General features: G+C 37.4%; 1 protein-coding gene across 1 annotated transcript in view; it reads right to left on the bottom strand.

Annotated features, from left to right (window-relative positions):
* Nucleotides 1-7945: 7945 nt before the first annotated feature.
* The window catches only part of slc6a2 (solute carrier family 6 member 2), a 30286-nt gene continuing 21035 nt past the window's right edge, over nt 7946-17196 (bottom strand). The window contains exons 12-15 of the mRNA XM_088413113.1: nt 15667-15767; nt 10924-11091; nt 9831-9902; nt 7946-9750 (exon numbers count right to left, since the gene is read on the bottom strand). Coding sequence (XP_088269239.1) covers nt 9727-9750; nt 9831-9902; nt 10924-11091; nt 15667-15767 — 365 coding nt within the window. The 3' untranslated portion in view covers nt 7946-9726. The remainder of the gene's footprint in view (nt 9751-9830; nt 9903-10923; nt 11092-15666; nt 15768-17196) is intronic.

Raw genomic sequence — 17196 nt, 5'->3', positions numbered from 1 at the left:
GATAACACACATTTTTATTTAACTTATTATAAATGTCTCTTATACTCCCCATAGTGTGCATAAAAAAGTGTGTTTATAATTCATTATCTTGACCATCCTGGGTGGTGCACAAACAGACAGGTAAACTTTAATGTTTGTGACTGTTGTACTCAATGTTTAATATGTTCAAATTGCTAAGTGTGGGGACTTTATGTAAAATGTAGTTAGCAGCAGTATTTTTAGATCTTGGAGATTTATTGGGGCACCCGGGCAGCACTAGATAGCTTACGTTAAAGCTCTGTGCCTGCCACCTCCACATAAGCCAGGTTTAAAACAACTATTTACAACTTACACCTGCACTGTTTGTACAAGTATATCACTGGAAGGCAGTATATTCATCTGTGCAAATAGGGTTCTCATGTCCCTTGGAGAGAGAGGTGGGAGAGATTGGGTTAGAACAAACCATTTTTGAGGTAGGGGATGTTGCTGTAATGTTGTTGATAAAATGCTACGTTTTAAAAACGTGCCGTATGTAGCTACACACCTCTAGCTTTTTTTTTTAAAAAAGATAAACATAAAAAACACAATCGCTTCGATTTTAGCGGGACAGGGATTCGATTTATAGGGGCTTGAGAACCCCCTGAAAATGGGATTGAAACACCCAAGAAGTGCACCAGAGGGGTTGGGTTATGTGAAGTCATTCTCCCACTGCAAAGTTTCAGGTGACCCCTGCTCAGCTTGTATGCGTATCCTGATTTCACCCAACAAAGTCAGCGTTGTGCGTTCAAGGTCCAGAGTCACAGTCCTTGCTCTGTGGGCCTTTTGACAGCTACGTGGCAGTCTGGAAAATAAGCCAGAATCAATCAGAGCCATACCTAAAAACTCAAAAAAGTTTGCAGATGTTTGCACAAGCATTAACTCTCTGCCCCCGCTCTCCAAGAAGAGTCCTAAAACCATAAAAGCAGTAGATCAAAGCTAAGAATGTCTGTTGAAAAAAGAGCTTGCTAACAACTCTTTTTGGATGGCACTTTATGAGCTCTCTTTTACTTTTATTGTTCGGATCGCAAGACAAATGGTCTTTGGAACACAGTTCGCCAGGGCCGGAATTTAGGTCCCTGATTCTGATTTATTACCTACTATAAAACGATTCATTTTTTAAATTTATACTATTCATCAGTTTACATGTGTTGGAAATCGCTAACATATATATATATATATATATATATATATATATATATATATATATATATATATATATATATATATATATATAAAATAACATGTGTTTTTTTAATATATTTTGTGATTTTAAAAATTGGGAAATCAAAACTAGGTAAAATAAACATCACTTCATCACCAAGTTTGGCGTAATGCCACTGGCCACCATATGCAGTTTTTTTGCTTAGTAAAATACACCTTTAACATATTATATTTCCAATGTATTCCAATGTATTTAAAGAAATTCTAAACTTATTTAGCCATTTCCAGCAGTAAAACATTAATTGAAGCATAAAACCATTTTTCCATGAACGACTACCTTTAAAAACATATTTTGACACTTGCTGTCGACTGGAAATGACATCACATGTCTTCAGGGCTTTGATAATAACCAATCATGGCTTAAGTTGAAAAGTCACATGACCAAACACAGAAAACAAATGATACATGATTGGTCTTTGCCTGTGCCTTGAGCCCAGGTGATGGGAGTTTTAAACATTGTACATGAAAAATAATGTATGTATTTATTTATCTATGCACTGCTGCAAATGGCTATAAATGAGTAATGTATGCCTATAATTGCCACTAAAAACAACCTTTAATGGGGTTAGTTATTTTTTGACAGATCACGGTATTAAGTGACCGAGCGTTGCATTGTGTGACGTCATACGCACTCAGAGAGAGTCGGTACTGAGGAACCGGAACGCATTTCTAACTTGCAACTAATGTTGTCAACCACTAGATAGCAACATTTAACCACAACAAGCGTCCTAATGGTTGCCAATTTTAACTGCTTGATTACGACCGCTAGAGGGCAGGCTTATGATAAAAAAAAGCAATACAATACAGTGCTGTATACTAATGATTGGCAGCGCTGCAGCCACAATAAATTTAATGAGTTCCTAGAAAGTTATGAGTTACATTTCTTTTTTTTTTTTTGCTCAAGCAAGAGCTCAGCGTATTCCTCTCCTAAAATAAAAATTGTCATGCAGTGTCTCAATCAAAATTAAGTATTAGTATCTTTGTAAAAGTTCTATTAATTATTTTTAGCTTGACGGTTGTGCATAATTAAGTGTAAAGTGTGTGTATTTTGGTTTCGTAAAAAAAATAAATAAATTTAAAAAAAAGATGTTTTCTGTCACAGGAGATCATTGCCTGATTAAATTTGTCCAGAATTACTTCATGATGCACAACTAGTCAAATGCTTGTAATAACCTTTTTATGTTTTTTAAGTATCAATGCAAAAATAAAACTGCTGGGCGGCTTGCTGGTGCAGTAGTTACAATGTCCCCCTCACAGTTCAGGGACCCGAGTTCAAATGCACCTTGCTCCTGCCTTCCTGTGTGGAGTTTGCATGTTCTCCCTGAGCCCGTGTGGGTTCTCACTGGGCACTCTGGCTTCCTCCTACATTTAAAAAAAATAACATGCATGGCAGGTGTATTGGATGTACTAAATTGTCCATAGGTGTGATTAGGTGCGTGGATGGTCTCTGCGCGCCCTGCAATTGGCTGGGTTCACGGTGTCCCCCGTCTACTGCCCGAAGTCAGCTGGGATAGGCACCAGCAAGCCTGTGACCCTTGTGAGGCTAAGCGGCTCCAAAAATTGGATGGATGGAACAAATAATGTGTCCGGCATTTTCCAGACAACGCGCCATTTTCCCACAGTCCTCCATGTCTGCTTTTTATACTATAGTAAGACAAAAAACAAATGAATGCCACTGCATGCTTCAGTAGAGTGAAGGCTAAGCTTCTCTTGCTTTCGTCGGCCAATGACATTGATTTGGATTTCCTAATACTGAGCCTGAGGGGTCTTAAGTCAATCCAATTAACTTTGGCCATCATCATTAGCTTGACATGGCTGCCACAGGACTGTTGGCGATGGTCACACAATAGCTACTTGTGGTGGATTTTATGCAATACCCTAAAATAGGCAGTGTTTTTTGAGTGCCGTGGGAGAATTCAACTATATTGCAGTGCAAAGCGTTATGATGTCACACCTGACCTCAGAATTCGAATGGAGACGATTAGTTCAGTATCAGTTTCAGTATTTTATCTTTTTTTTTTTTTTTTTTAGCTGTTTTGCAAAATTTAGCCCAAAAGAAAGCTTAACCTAACGGAAATTAGTCTGTTTGACTGGTCCACTGCATGTGGCATCAAAACCAATCAAAATCTGCTGCTTTCTTGTATACCATCATGACCTCAGCTGTTATAATTATATCAAATGAGCATTCCTGAATCAAGAGAATTTTTTGGATTAATCCAGCATTCAAAATAAGAACAAACAAGACTCTTGAAAGTCTAGTGAATAATAAATCAAAACGCTGTATTATCTTTTGCCATTGTGAAGGTGAACCTTGCATATGTCAATAAAATTATTCACTCAACTTAAACAAAAACAATTGAAAAGCTACACCAAAGACTACTCCCCTCAACGCACAAAATTAAATCGATGCATCTTTTTAACATACAATACTGTAAGACAAGATGAAGATAAATTGCAGGGCTGGTGTAGTATAACACCACCGATTTCATGAAGAGCTGCCTAGTCCATTGATGAATTAAAGCATACTTTTCATATCGCCTTGGGCGAGCCTGTCTTTATTGCCTCCATACTATATTTAATACCCTCCATGTTCCCATCAGTCTCTCTTCATCTGGAGGCCTCCAGACGCCCAAGCTCATTTTGATTTTATCTGACAAGAAAGAAATTTGGATAAGTTTAACCTTGAGGCACATCTAACAGCTGTGACTTACCGCACATAGCGGAGCTAATGACAAAACATAGTTTTAGCGCTGTGGTGTCAAACATACGATCCTTGGGCCAGATCCAGCATACAAGGAGGTTTAATCCGGCCCGCAAGACGATTCAGTGAAGCATTAAAAAAAAAAATACTTGCTGATGCGGATTTATTGGTTTTTAAATGCTCCGAAAAATAGCCTGTGTAGCCCTGTAATGCGTATGTGTGCTTCTGATGGGTATTTATTGAAGTTGAATCACGGAAGGCCTAAGTGTGAAACGCTCGGACCGCCACTGTTAAAACATCACATTTGTGTACCATTATTAAGGTATCTCACTGGTGATAGTTTGACCATGGATTAGAAGATGCCCAATTTGAACGATCAATGACATCTTGTGCAAGCAACTGTTTTCTTGCACAAGATGTCCTCCCAGGAAATGAATGGACAACATAACATCAGGATGACAGTTATTGTGTGACAAAGTGCAGACGAAGAACCAGCTCAAACATAATTACACTTTACTGTAAAACCTGGAGGGCGACAGTAGAAAAACAGAGGAGGAAAAGGAGGGCCAAGACATTCTAAGAACTACAAGGTGGAGCTAATGAGTCAAATGTGACATCATGTGCAACATTTCACAACTTACTGAAAAAAATTAACCTCCCAAACCATTAGATTTTCCCATAGGTATTTAGTGACTTAAATAAACATTTAAAACAAATCTCATTTTATTCACGGTGTTAACTTAACTGAATCCCATCTGGCTTGCATTCATGATAAATGGTCCAGAGCCGCTGCTATTTGTGAAGGCGAGGACCTGCCTAATGTAAATTACAGCATGAGAGTCAATATAATTAATGGTACATTAAAGCAAAGTACATCGTTTTAATGTTCGCAACAAGTTTTGTATTGTTGTTCACTGTCATTATTGGCTCACTGCCCCTGAACGCAACCCTCATATATTTTCAGTGACATTACCATAAGCTTTTCACACCAAACACTGGCTTGCTCGCCAGAAATACTTACACTGCATTTTGCAATTTTCATCATATCATATAAGAGGATGTTGTTTCCACTCTGCCTTAATGATATTCAGTTATAGAAAAGCGTTTCAGAGATTCCATATGTCATAAATTTTAGATGAGAAGCTGCAACTTTGAGCTCTTTGGCTTGTCGTTCAGTAAATCTTAGCTACATTTTTTTTGTCCTATCCACCAATGGCTGTGCTTAAAACTTGTTTTAAAAATGTAGCAAAAGTCTAGTACAGATCTACATAGGTACAGTAACAATGTACAGTATTTGTACTTTGCGATGTGCCATGTCAGGTTCTCCATTCTTCCCTATTCTGCATGCCATGTGACATTTTGACATTTTCCTCTAACGCTTACATTGTTTGGTTGTGCATGTTTCCCATTTTCTGCTAATTAATTTCCTCGACTCGAGGTCAAAAGGGAGCTGCGATAAGCCTTTGCCATATATGGCCTTATCTTTGGTTGCCATCAGAATGTGGCGTCTATTAGATTCATGTCTCCAAGACAGGAAACAGGCCATACTTTTTTTTTTTAAACTTCTGTGGAGAAAGAGAGATGGAATGAAGGTGGGAGAATGGGTTACAAACACGGTGTTTACACGAAGCTCATTGGTGGAAGTGGTGGTGGTGGTGGGGTGGGGGTGTTAACAGGAACTGCATCATGAGGGTGCCTATGGCAATTCATACACACAGTGTCCCAAAGGCACTATTAAACATCCTAAAGCCAAGTGGTTCAAGGCCGCAATGTTATCAATAATTTCAAACACGTAGGGAGGGCTCATGATTACTCAAAGTGGAGAGGAAGCTAGTAGTGAGTGATATTCTGAAAACATTGGCGTGGATTTAATACCCATAAGCAGGTTTTTGAATCAATATGGAAGGATGATCAAAAATGGGTTTTTGGTGATTTCAAATATAATTATTCTCTAAATTCTATAATTGTCTGCCTGATTTTCCTTGCATGTATGCCTGTATGTATTTATGAAGGGATACATGGATGGACATACACAATGTATGTACAGTAGGTGTGTATATTTATATATATATATATATATATATATATATATATATATATATATATATATATATATATATATATATATATATATATATATATATATATATATATATATATATATATATATGATTTTTATTGACTACACAGGCTTTTTCAGTATCGTTTTAACTTTTTCCACTGTTAAGTAAAAAATAATCTAACTGCTCTATAGTATAGTATAGTATAGTATAGTATAGCATAGTATAGTATAGTATAGTATAGTCATTAGCTGAACTTGTGTTTTGCTGACACAACAACCAGCAAAGATTTACAACACAATCCCAGGGATAGGTCCCTAATAATTGGATCAAGCACAAGGAACAAGTAGGAACAATCTAGAAGGACGTTAAAGAATGACGGTGCTTTGGCCCAATCACATTAGTGTTTCGCAGGGCTGCCAATTAAGACGAGCTGAGCATCAACTTCGATCGGCTTAACACATGTGACCAAAGTCGGAGGAGCTGTTTTGACCTTTAAGAAGCCGAATGGTGACATAAAGAAAAAAAAGAGTGGCAAATCGGGAGAGTTTTAAGGTTCCATATAATCAGTGTTCAGTATTTATCATCACATATTAAAACAATATATTAAAAATTATCCTGCCTGTGTACACTCAAGACTTAGTCTTTTGATTGAGGTCAGTGAATTTCATTACGCAATTTTTTTTGTTTTGTTTTCACTATTGTTCTGCTTTGTTTTGTACTTTTTTCTGCATCCAGGTCAGTATTATTATTATTACAGTATTATTAAAGAAAATCAGCTTTTAATTGCCCTACCTGGAAAAATGAGGGTTATATCAAATATAATTGTTTCTTTTTGGTTTTGTCATTGTTTAGTTGACAGTGCGTGAAAAATGCAATATTATAATGGAAACATTTACATTTTTTGAATTTTTGAACTTAAAAAAAAGAAAATGAGAACATTTTTCCAAATGTATCCTTATTACATAGGATTAAAATAAATATTGTCATATGTAATTCTGTTTCTCTTACACAGTTACCCAGTATTTTGGATGAGGGAAATATTTATCATTGCATATTTAAATCTTGTACCGTATTTTGTTTGAAACTTTGCTCTTTAAATCAAAGGCCTTTCACTTCAGATGGAAAGCATCGAAAGAAGACACTAAGGAGCTGAAATCTCACCCAGATGGTGACAGCATGTTAAAGTTTAACATGGCACGATCACTTAATTATCACACTACCAAGATGTGCCATCCCTTGGCTAAAATGTAAAAGAAAATGACCCAAAATGGTTAAAACACTGCACAAAGGTTAAAATATTGTGTACAATAGTTTACTCTATTTTGTTCACATTCTAGATTTCTTTCTCACACTATACGGGTCAAATGCCATGACATTTTGTTCAGTACACATGTTTATATGAACATGAATGAATGCATGTTCTTAATATCAGACTTTTATTTTGTAAATAACCCGAATACTCAAAAAGCATATTTTAAAATTATTACAGGTTTTCACATTATTTTCTATTTATTCTTATATGAGGGTACAAAGCTGAGACTGATCAATTAAAGAAGCCCGAAGAAGGACTAGGCATTGTTAGCCATATCAGTGTAGGCAAAGGTCACCCTGATGGCAGCCCACATCTCAGTGCAGCGGGCTGAAAAAAGGGAGGGGCAGCACACTGAGCTGTTACGAAAGTCCTACAGCCAGCAACGTAGTAAAACACTCTAAAGCAAGTTCCTGTTTTCGGCAATGAGGGCCACCGAGGTCTGACAAAGAATAAAAGCAACCCCAACAAACTCAGATTAAGAATGTTGAAACGAATGCAAATGGATTGAAAATCATAAACCATGAAGTCGCTCTTCACATCGCATCCTTACGTTGGTTGCTCTTCCAGTTCAGTATCACAAAAGTGGCTGAGATACCAGGCGTACACCAATTAAAGCAGATGCCAGGCAAGTGGGTGTAGAAGAAATACTTTATTATGATAGTGTGACTACATCTTCATAGATATTTGCCACTCACGTTCAACAGGACATCATCGGATATTCATATTATTTATTATACACATTTTTTTTTGTAAACAGTCCAGGAAAGTCCATATTCCATAGTCCAGGATTACGCTGTAGAATAGTTTGGATTTTTAATATTAGCTACACAGCAAACACACATGATATGACATTTAGGACATTTGAAATACTTTACATTCACATTTTGTTATAAACAATTTGATAAATACAAGATTAGATATAACAAAAGAATATATGTTTTTATATCTCCACATACATTTGGATTTATATATACTTTCTTTCATTTGTGGCTTCACTTCTTTCTGTTTCCAAGTAAATGTTAAAAAAAATAAATTAAAATAAAAAAAAAGGCAGATTCATTTTCATCATAGCACGTATGTCGATAAAAAAAAAAAAAAAAAACTGAAAAAGCTGAAAACGTGACGCTCCAGCATATATTTTAGCAGGGACTTTATATTGCGAATAAGGAGTCCAAAATGGGCTTTCTTTTTTTTTTTTTTTTTTTTTTTGGTGGGGGGGGGGGTGTAGGGGGGGTAGGCTGTATTATTTTATTATTGATACTTTTTTAAAAAAATTCATGAAGATTGATGAGTTATCATGATATGTTATCATGATAATGTAATGCTTCTCGACATGGCTGTATGTACAATAAAGTGACTTATAGACTAAATGTTTATTTTATGGCAATACATTTCAGTAAGGACGGGTCTGTGTGAGTTAAACCCTGCTTGACGGAAATTTAAAACGCCCTACACACAATCTGCTTTCATCTTGTTATGCCTAAATTTGAATGAAAAAAAATGACTGAAAGGCCAACATACATACATATGGTTTAACAAGTTATAAGGCGCACGGTTGGTTTATGACAACATTAAAGGATTTTAAGTGTGTCTTATTGTCCAAAAAATAAGGTATATTTTGCAGTCTTAGAACTATTTCTTTGTAAACTTAATTTCTCTTAATAAATCTTGTTTTTGTCAAGGTGGCCATATGACTCCATTAAAATGAGCATTAAATACTAACCAAGATTTATTCCACGAAAATTCCACCAGACATTCCGCATGTTTTTCTCTTTGGAGTTCTGCAGGGATATTAAGTTTTCCCTCCTCTTGTCGTTTTAATGCGTGACACACACACATACACGCACACACAAAATGGCCTTGTAGAACCATTAACCATGACAGAGAGATTGCCATCCACAATCTGTGGTTTTACATATATATTTATAATATATATGTTGCAGCTTCCTGAGTCAAAACAGTTCATTTTTACATTTTTTTAGCGCTGCCCAAAAAGCACTGTAAGAAATAAACAGAGTGTCTTGCTCGATTAAGGCACAGATAAGCCAAAAAAAAAAAACATCGACAACAAAACATGTTCACTTAAATAAGAACAACAATAACATTCATAAGGCCGAAAAAGGTAACAAATAAAAAGTGTGTCGCGTGCCAACTTTTGGTTTTGATTCAGTGCCTTCCAGGAGATAACAGTCAACATGGTTGAAATTCACTATTATGAATGCAAGACTAAACATTAACAAATAGTACATGATGACGTTAAAGCGACTTGTGGACTACTTTGATATCACGTGCTTGAGAAAAAAACAAAACAAAAAAAACGCCTTGCTAAGTGACAAGAGTGATACAACTAAGTTAAAAAGAAGGCCCCTCTTGTCTTGGCGTGAACCAATGAAGGATTCTTGGGGAATTCGTCAGATGGCCAACCAGTGCCTGAGCTGAGAGAAGGAAAGAAGAACACAGAAAATATTGGGAATCTCTGTGGGGACACTAAAATATGTTTTGGTGTTTGACCTACTTTAAACTGCCGTATGTTTCCTTCTGCCACAAAGTGATGTTCGTGTTCAGGGGTGATGCAATAGGCTATTTTCTGCAAAACAATAAAATTGTATTCCTTGTCAACAATCAGATCAAGTCCCATATACATATATGAGATGTCAGAAAAGTTCCAGGACTTGGGTGACAACTGATATGTTTAAAACCCAAACTATGATCCAGCCTATCCAATGTGGGCCGGGTGATTAACCAGCAGATTAACACGAAGATCCTGCAATGCTTGCTTCATCCAGTGCACAAAAAAAAAAAAGGGGGCAATCTGTGACTGCATGCAATAAGAGGGCTTGGATGACAAGAGTTTCGGAGAATCCCGGTAGGATCTTTCTAGGAGATGGCCTGGCAAAAAAAGCTGGGAAAATATTTTAAGACTCTCAAGCGAGTACTTTAAAGGATTAAACGTATATTTTGGGACACCAGTCTTGGAACTTTTCTGACGCATTGTGTACAACAAGGAAGAAACTCATGTGTTGACAGGTTCACCTATTTTTGAAAAATATTTTTTGCACTGCAACTGTGTTCATTTGCTTTAAATACTCATGGTTATTTCTTAGAGAGAAATGTGTTGAAGTCCAATTGAACTACAGGCTAAATGAAGCTTTTTTATGTGATCACAAAGGAAGTGCGACCTTTTATATAGGTTCTTCGAACACTCCTGTTATCGTGAATAGTGGGCACAAATAAAGCAGATAGACGGTGATGGTGAGAGGAAATGACACATCTGACGACCGTGGAAGCAACTTCTGAGTGCAGCGCCACAACAGGAAGTGCCCATGAGGATACCCGGACGCGGGCGTAGTTATGGCAGAGTGACGTTGACACGGAAGGAATGAGAACATACTTTGATGATTGCCATCGTAAATTCTTGAGGGCATCATTCCAAAAGCAAAATGGGGAGGGAAGGGGGGTGCATAACCTCTGGCTTCAAAGCGTAGCCACAACAGCAATTATGCCGGCTTCTATTATGTAACTTCTTTTGTAACATGTTCCATTGCAATTGGCATTTATAAACATCACACTAGCTGTTTTTTACTACTGCTGAAACGAGTTTCACTGACCTCTTTGAAGGTTCCTGGGACACTGCAAAATTTGTACACAGCGTAGACAGGTACAAACACCATGGAGGACATGGCCACTGCCCATCCCAGTACGTTGCTCCAATGGGGGAAGACATATTCATCGTACTTGAGGCCCGATGAGGTCACCGTGCTAGCGATGACCACAAACTGACAAGGAGAGAAACGCTTAAATGAATACAGGTGTTATTCAAAATTACAGTTGGAACTCCACCAAGGTCTGTGTGTCTCCACAGGTCTAAACTTATTATTCTGATTAATATTGCGGTACATGAATTAAACAGCAAAATCCAGACATTTTTGTCCATCTCTGGTTGTTTTACCTCTTCCTGCAGACGGAAAATTACGTCACAGTTCAACAGTTACAACCAATCATGGCTGAACTTGTGAAAGTCACATGACTCAACTCAGAAACTCATTGAGCCGTGATCGGTTGTTACCTGAGCTCCGAGAAACTGTGATGACATTTTCATTCAATAGCTAGGGGCAAAATGGCCGGCTCCTGTGATAGATAAAAACGGGTGGATGTCGCTGCATAATTTATGTTCCTCAAAATCAATGTTGATGAGAATTCCGTATTTAATGGAGGTGCATTATTGGAAATAAAATTCTGTGGCCATTTGAAGTTTATGACTAAATGCTCTTCCTCATTCATAAAAGTTAAAAAGAGATGAGCAGTCCTTCAGTTTGTCACTGATGGACGATGAATGACGAAATACGGAAATAATACAAACTAAGCAATGACAGGAAGGGGGATTTTGTACATCATTGCACTCGTGTATCATCGGCAGGTGGGCATTCCGTCGGTCCATAACCAAAGGATGCCCAATTTGGTGACAAACAACGGACTAGAAAAAAAAAATGGTAAAACGCCCACCTTGTTGTAATCAAGCTACAGTATATATATGTATAAAGCTTTTTTCTTGAATCCTACAAACGGAAAGAAGCTTCAGGTATCCAAGTTCACGTTATCCTTTTTCTCGGTACTCTAACAATTGTGTCCACTTGCCGCTAAGTGCTTTTGTCTTCTGCCACGCTTTCCCAGTAGTTGGGCATGAGTGGGATAAATGAGTTATGAAAGCGCTGGAGCTGCACTGTTTCTGCCTGAGGCAAGTTGGCTTGGTGACAGAGGTGGACGCTGTAATGTTGTTGTCTGTTGACCTGGGCATTGTCAAGGTGTTGAGTACATTAGACAGGCGGCTGGCCAGGCGCAGCGCTTTCCTGGTGTGTACATTAGCGTCGGATGAAGTTTGCTTCCGAGGACGTTCTTCGTATACAACAGGAGCGTGAGTCTCATGTGGAATGAATCTGTTCTGTGTGAGCAACATTGAAGCAATGGAAAATGGACACCTTCAAGGGGATAGCAGTATTCAGTAAAACACAGACCTTCTCCATCTGGTAATAAAATTAAATGTCAATTGAAACCGGAAAGAAGCAACGAAGGTCCAAACTCATTTTTTTAATCTCAAATTCTTGAAATAATCATCGATCTTTGACACCATTCTTTGCCCACATCACATGGTGTAGGCAATAAAATAAAATAAAAAACTTAGACTTTGGTGCCAGCCATCTGATTGGGGCTCATTTGGGTAGTTTCTCAAATGTTTTCAAGGCTAGACTTATGTTTGGAATCCCTAAAATTCATACAGTATATTAGCACATGCTGTTGCGCACTCCCAAAAGATTTTTCATGAACTCTATCCTCGAATGGGGTAAAAAACTATTCCTCAAAAGGCAGAAATAGAGTTAAAAAATCTGCTAAAAAAATTGAACAGATTTTTCTTTTCTTTTTGTTTCTTGTCTGTTGTTGTTATATTTTCTATTAGTGCTGTTTTTCAGTTACAGTTTATTTCAGGATTATCTGCAGGTGTGAAATATAAGACCGCCACAACATTTTCTATGGCCTATGAATGCAAATCAAACACGTCAACTTCCACAATGCTGACTAAAAACTGTACCAAACAAAAAATCATGTGTATAGTACAATAACATTGAGATATTTCTAGTGTTTTCTTGTTACCAAATGCCCTTATGACAATAACCTAGTATTTGAAGAAATTTTTATTTTTGACTCCTGATTTGAAAAACTAGTTATCCTTCAATGTGTTTGCATTATATATCTAATAACATGAGATGATTTAACATTTGTATGGTTCCACAGTCATGTTCCATGTGGCCCTCGGCAAAAATGAGATATGACACTTTTGGCTAACTAACTGTTACTTTTATGATGCCACATCCTAATTGCTAACAGTTCCTTAAACGGTTTTTCTTCAAAGGACTATGCTGGCTTGAACAGGGGATGTTTGCCGAGATTTATGGTCATGTCATAATCATTTTCTTTTTTAAATCTCCTTTAGCAGATGTTGCGGGTGGGGTCATGTGTAAATTACATATGTTTAATGCCTAAATGGCTCCCGGGAAGGATTGGAGGAAAAGGACCCTTTTTGAAGTGGGCCACACATCTTTTATCAGGTTTTGACACAACACATAATATATTGAACACATTGTATTACATTTCAGCAAAACAGACTCTCTGAGCTTCACTTTATAACCAGGTAGATATAAATTCATATATTTATGAAACCAAGCCCTCTGAGAATTGAGATACAACTTTGTTCTTGTGAACGAGTATAACCGAGGGAGAAGGAGTGAAAATATGGGCGGCACAAAACTTCAGCAGTGATAAATTATAGTCTTGGGCTGCAACGAGTTTTAGAGTAATTCGAGTACGTTATTCGCTCGGGTCATTTTTTTTTCTTGCCCTGGATAACCGCTTATTCGTGTACAAATCAGGGAAAAATATGTCAACGCCAATCGCAGCAACCATTGTTGATGGCCTGCATAACAGTAAAACGAGAATGCGATTAGAAGCCAACATCAAAATAAATCTTACTTTAACAAATAATATATGAACACGGACGCCCAGGTATGCTTTTATTTTAAAGTTTTTCTCGGCAGTGTCGCTGCACCGTTTGCCTAGGACTCCATCATAGCTGTGACTAGCATAAATTAGCGGCTATCTAACCATGCTCGAGTGGTCTTTATAGGCTGGTGTGATAGATGTAAACATGCTGACTGAAATGACTGTTTCAGCTGGCAAATTCTTCTCATAGACCATCACTTATGGGGACAGATTTGTTAAAAATCTGATGAGGAAGGTAGTGTGCTGCTAAGCACAGTTTGTTTAAATAAAAAAATGTTGATCATCATCATTCATAATTACCATTTTTTTCTGCACTATAAGGCGCACCTTCAATAAAGGGCATATTTTAAAACTGTTTTCATATATAAGGCGCACCACTTTAAACGGTGCATAGAATAGAAGCTACAGTAGTGGCTGGGCTTGCAGTATGCATCCACCAGGTGGCGCTATGCTAAAGGGAATGTCAACAAAACAATCAGAAAGTCAAACTTTTCAATCAGAAATTAAGAATAAAGATGATTTGTGGAGAAATTGAAGGTAAAATTTGAAGAATTAAGTTATTTTAACTGTCTCTTGAATTTGAAAACTCGAGGTTTATGAATTGTATAAGGCGCACTGAACTATAAGGCACAGCGTCAGTTTTTGAGAAAAATTTATACTATTTTTATAATTATAGTGCGGAAAATAAACGTGTGAGTTGGTCTTCTGTGGTTATAAGTATTTTTCAGCAAACAAAAAAAAAAGCCTTGAGTTATGTAGAGTATCCAAATACCAAAAATACTAACAGCCCTAAAATTGTCGTATTAAAACTTAAGCTGCTGGGTTCAAATGCATTTAAAAAGTGGGGAAAATTGCCTTTTAAATACTTATAGTAAAAGCAATGTTACTTGTTTTGAGAATTGAGTGCTGAATTTTGATTTGGATCCAAACATTTTAATTTACTTGAAACATTTTAATTTACTTTCACAGCTCTTTACATAGCTATCTGTTTTAGAAGTAACTTACTCGGTGGCCTGAATCAATATGATCAACAAACACACTTCACGAGATGGATTATCCTTCAATGTTTTTCGATAACAAAAAAAACTCAACACCGGCTTGTCTTATGTTTCTGGCCTGAGGAATTGTTACTATTATTGTCCACTCAGTTCCCGGAAAAGGAACTATGAGTTCCTACAAGTACAAAAAATTATGAGTGATAACTTTAAAAAAAAACATGAAAGCAAAGTTACTATCTCATTCAGACCGTCGCTGGACAAAGTGTTGCTTGACTGAAGGGGGTAACGTGATGGTGGTGAAGTTTACATATTTTCTTCCTGAGAGTCAAGTGACTCCAACAGGCACTAAAAAACCAAACAGTAGTTAATAGTTTCCTAAAGGGCTTGTCCTCAGTCGGGTCACAGGCGAGTTGGAGACATATTTTGGGCGAGGGGTATGGTTCTTGGGTTTCTGAACGTCTCACAAATATTAACCTCACAGGAGAAAGGTCTTTTCCGGCTGCTCAAATTATAGAAACAATACTAATATAACATAACAATATGTTAATAATATAACATACTTTTTTTATTTTAAAAAAATGTGTGCTGCCTCTCTGAAATTTAACATTTCCTTGTAACATAATTGTTTCTTGGTATTTTTTATCACTGATAATAATAAATAAACAACAATAATTTGATTTGATAATTTGATTCTAAAAGTATTCAAGTAACGGCTCTGGATGATCTCAATAAAAGGTTTGTTCCCTGTACAGTATATCCGCATGTACACCGTAGACTGAGTGCGAAGTATATTTCGCTTACCAAAAGAAAAGCAGGGCTGACAAATTTCCAGCACAGTCTCCAGTAAAGTCCCGGCTTGAAGCCCATCATCCGCTCAATATCTTCACTGAAGCGGTCCACGCCTGAAAGAAGATGATGAATTTTTCAAGCCAACTACTATGCTCTCCCAAAAGACAACCCTCAAAGCTCCCCAGATGTGATATGAGTTGACGTGACGGCTTGGCACATGATTCACGATGATCATGTCCTGAAAAAAACATTACTTGTTTTTTGATTCTACTTGGCTTCCCTGCCAATGGATTACCATTTCCTTGGGAATTTCTGGCGCTATATTTAAAAAAAAGTCGATGCCCATAAATAAGCGATGCCTAACTCTGTGTGGGAAAAAAAAGAAACTCGAGCCGCTGCTCCTCCGTGTCGAGAGGAGCCGGTTGAGGTGGCTCGGGCATGTGGTTAGGATGCCACCTCCTTGACTACTTTGAGGTTTTTCGGGCATGTCCCACTGACAGGAAGCCCAGGGGACAACCTAGGACACGCTGGAGAGACTATGTCTCTTGGCTGGCTTGGGAGTGCCTGAGGATCCTCCCAAAGGAATTAGACCAAGTGGCTGGCGAGAGGGAAGTCTGGGCTTCTCTCTTAAAGCTGCTGCCCCCATAACCTGATCTTGGATGAGAGGTAGAAAACAGATGGATGGGTCCTCAAAGATCCCGTTAACATGTGTTTGAATGTGATTATTCACTATGGAAGACTGCTAAATCGTCATTTTGAAGAGGGTGTGCCCACTTGTGCAACCACAATATCTTAGTCGTAGGAGTATTGTTATCCAGGTTAAAGGTCAAATGCATGGTGAAAAGTTTTGAAATTTTCATTTTGTCTCATATTTTGTATAAAATATCTGGCATTTGACTTTTTAGCCACTGTATGCTGTTTAACATTGCATACTTATTGCTTTGAAAAGTTTCATGTTTTCATCTAATAACCATAAGAACATATTTCTCCCAACTAGAAAACTTTTAATCCAGTTTCGTGTGCATAAAAAATTGACTATCCAGGGAAAATGAAGTCTCAGTGAATTCCCAAACCAAATTAAAGAATACAGATTTTAATCTAGCAAAGGAAAATGGCAATTTCCTTTCCAATCCCCGCCAAGGGTCTGCATTAAGTTTTTGCATGCGTTCTGCTGGGCCACACCCAAAGGGTCACACAGAGGTGAAAAAAAAAAAAGCCTATTAGGCAAATCCAATATCTAATTGGCAAAAAAGCAAAAAAAAAAAAAAAAAAAAGCCTATTAGGCAAATCCAATATCTAATTGGCGAAAGCAAAAGAAGCCAGTTTAAAAAGGCTGATTAGATTGAATCATTTCATGAAAGAATCAACACAAGCTCACCAGTAAAAACTGCAGAAAATAATTCATTGCGGTCTGGACAAGCTGCATTAAATCACTGCAATCAAGTCTATTCATTTACAGGTCAACACATTTCATGCAGCTATTTAATGTCACCTTTCATTAAAAGAACAAAACGCTTTGTTGTTGTTTCCATAGACGCTCGC

The sequence above is a fragment of the Hippichthys cyanospilos genome, chromosome 4, assembly GCF_059441005.1.
Source record: "Hippichthys cyanospilos isolate Australia breed blue-spotted pipefish chromosome 4, RoL_Hcya_1.0, whole genome shotgun sequence".
In the NCBI taxonomy this organism is placed as follows: domain Eukaryota; kingdom Metazoa; phylum Chordata; class Actinopteri; order Syngnathiformes; family Syngnathidae; genus Hippichthys; species Hippichthys cyanospilos.
The sequence above is the reverse complement of the archived record's forward strand: the minus strand, read 5'-3'. Positions and strand labels throughout refer to the sequence as shown.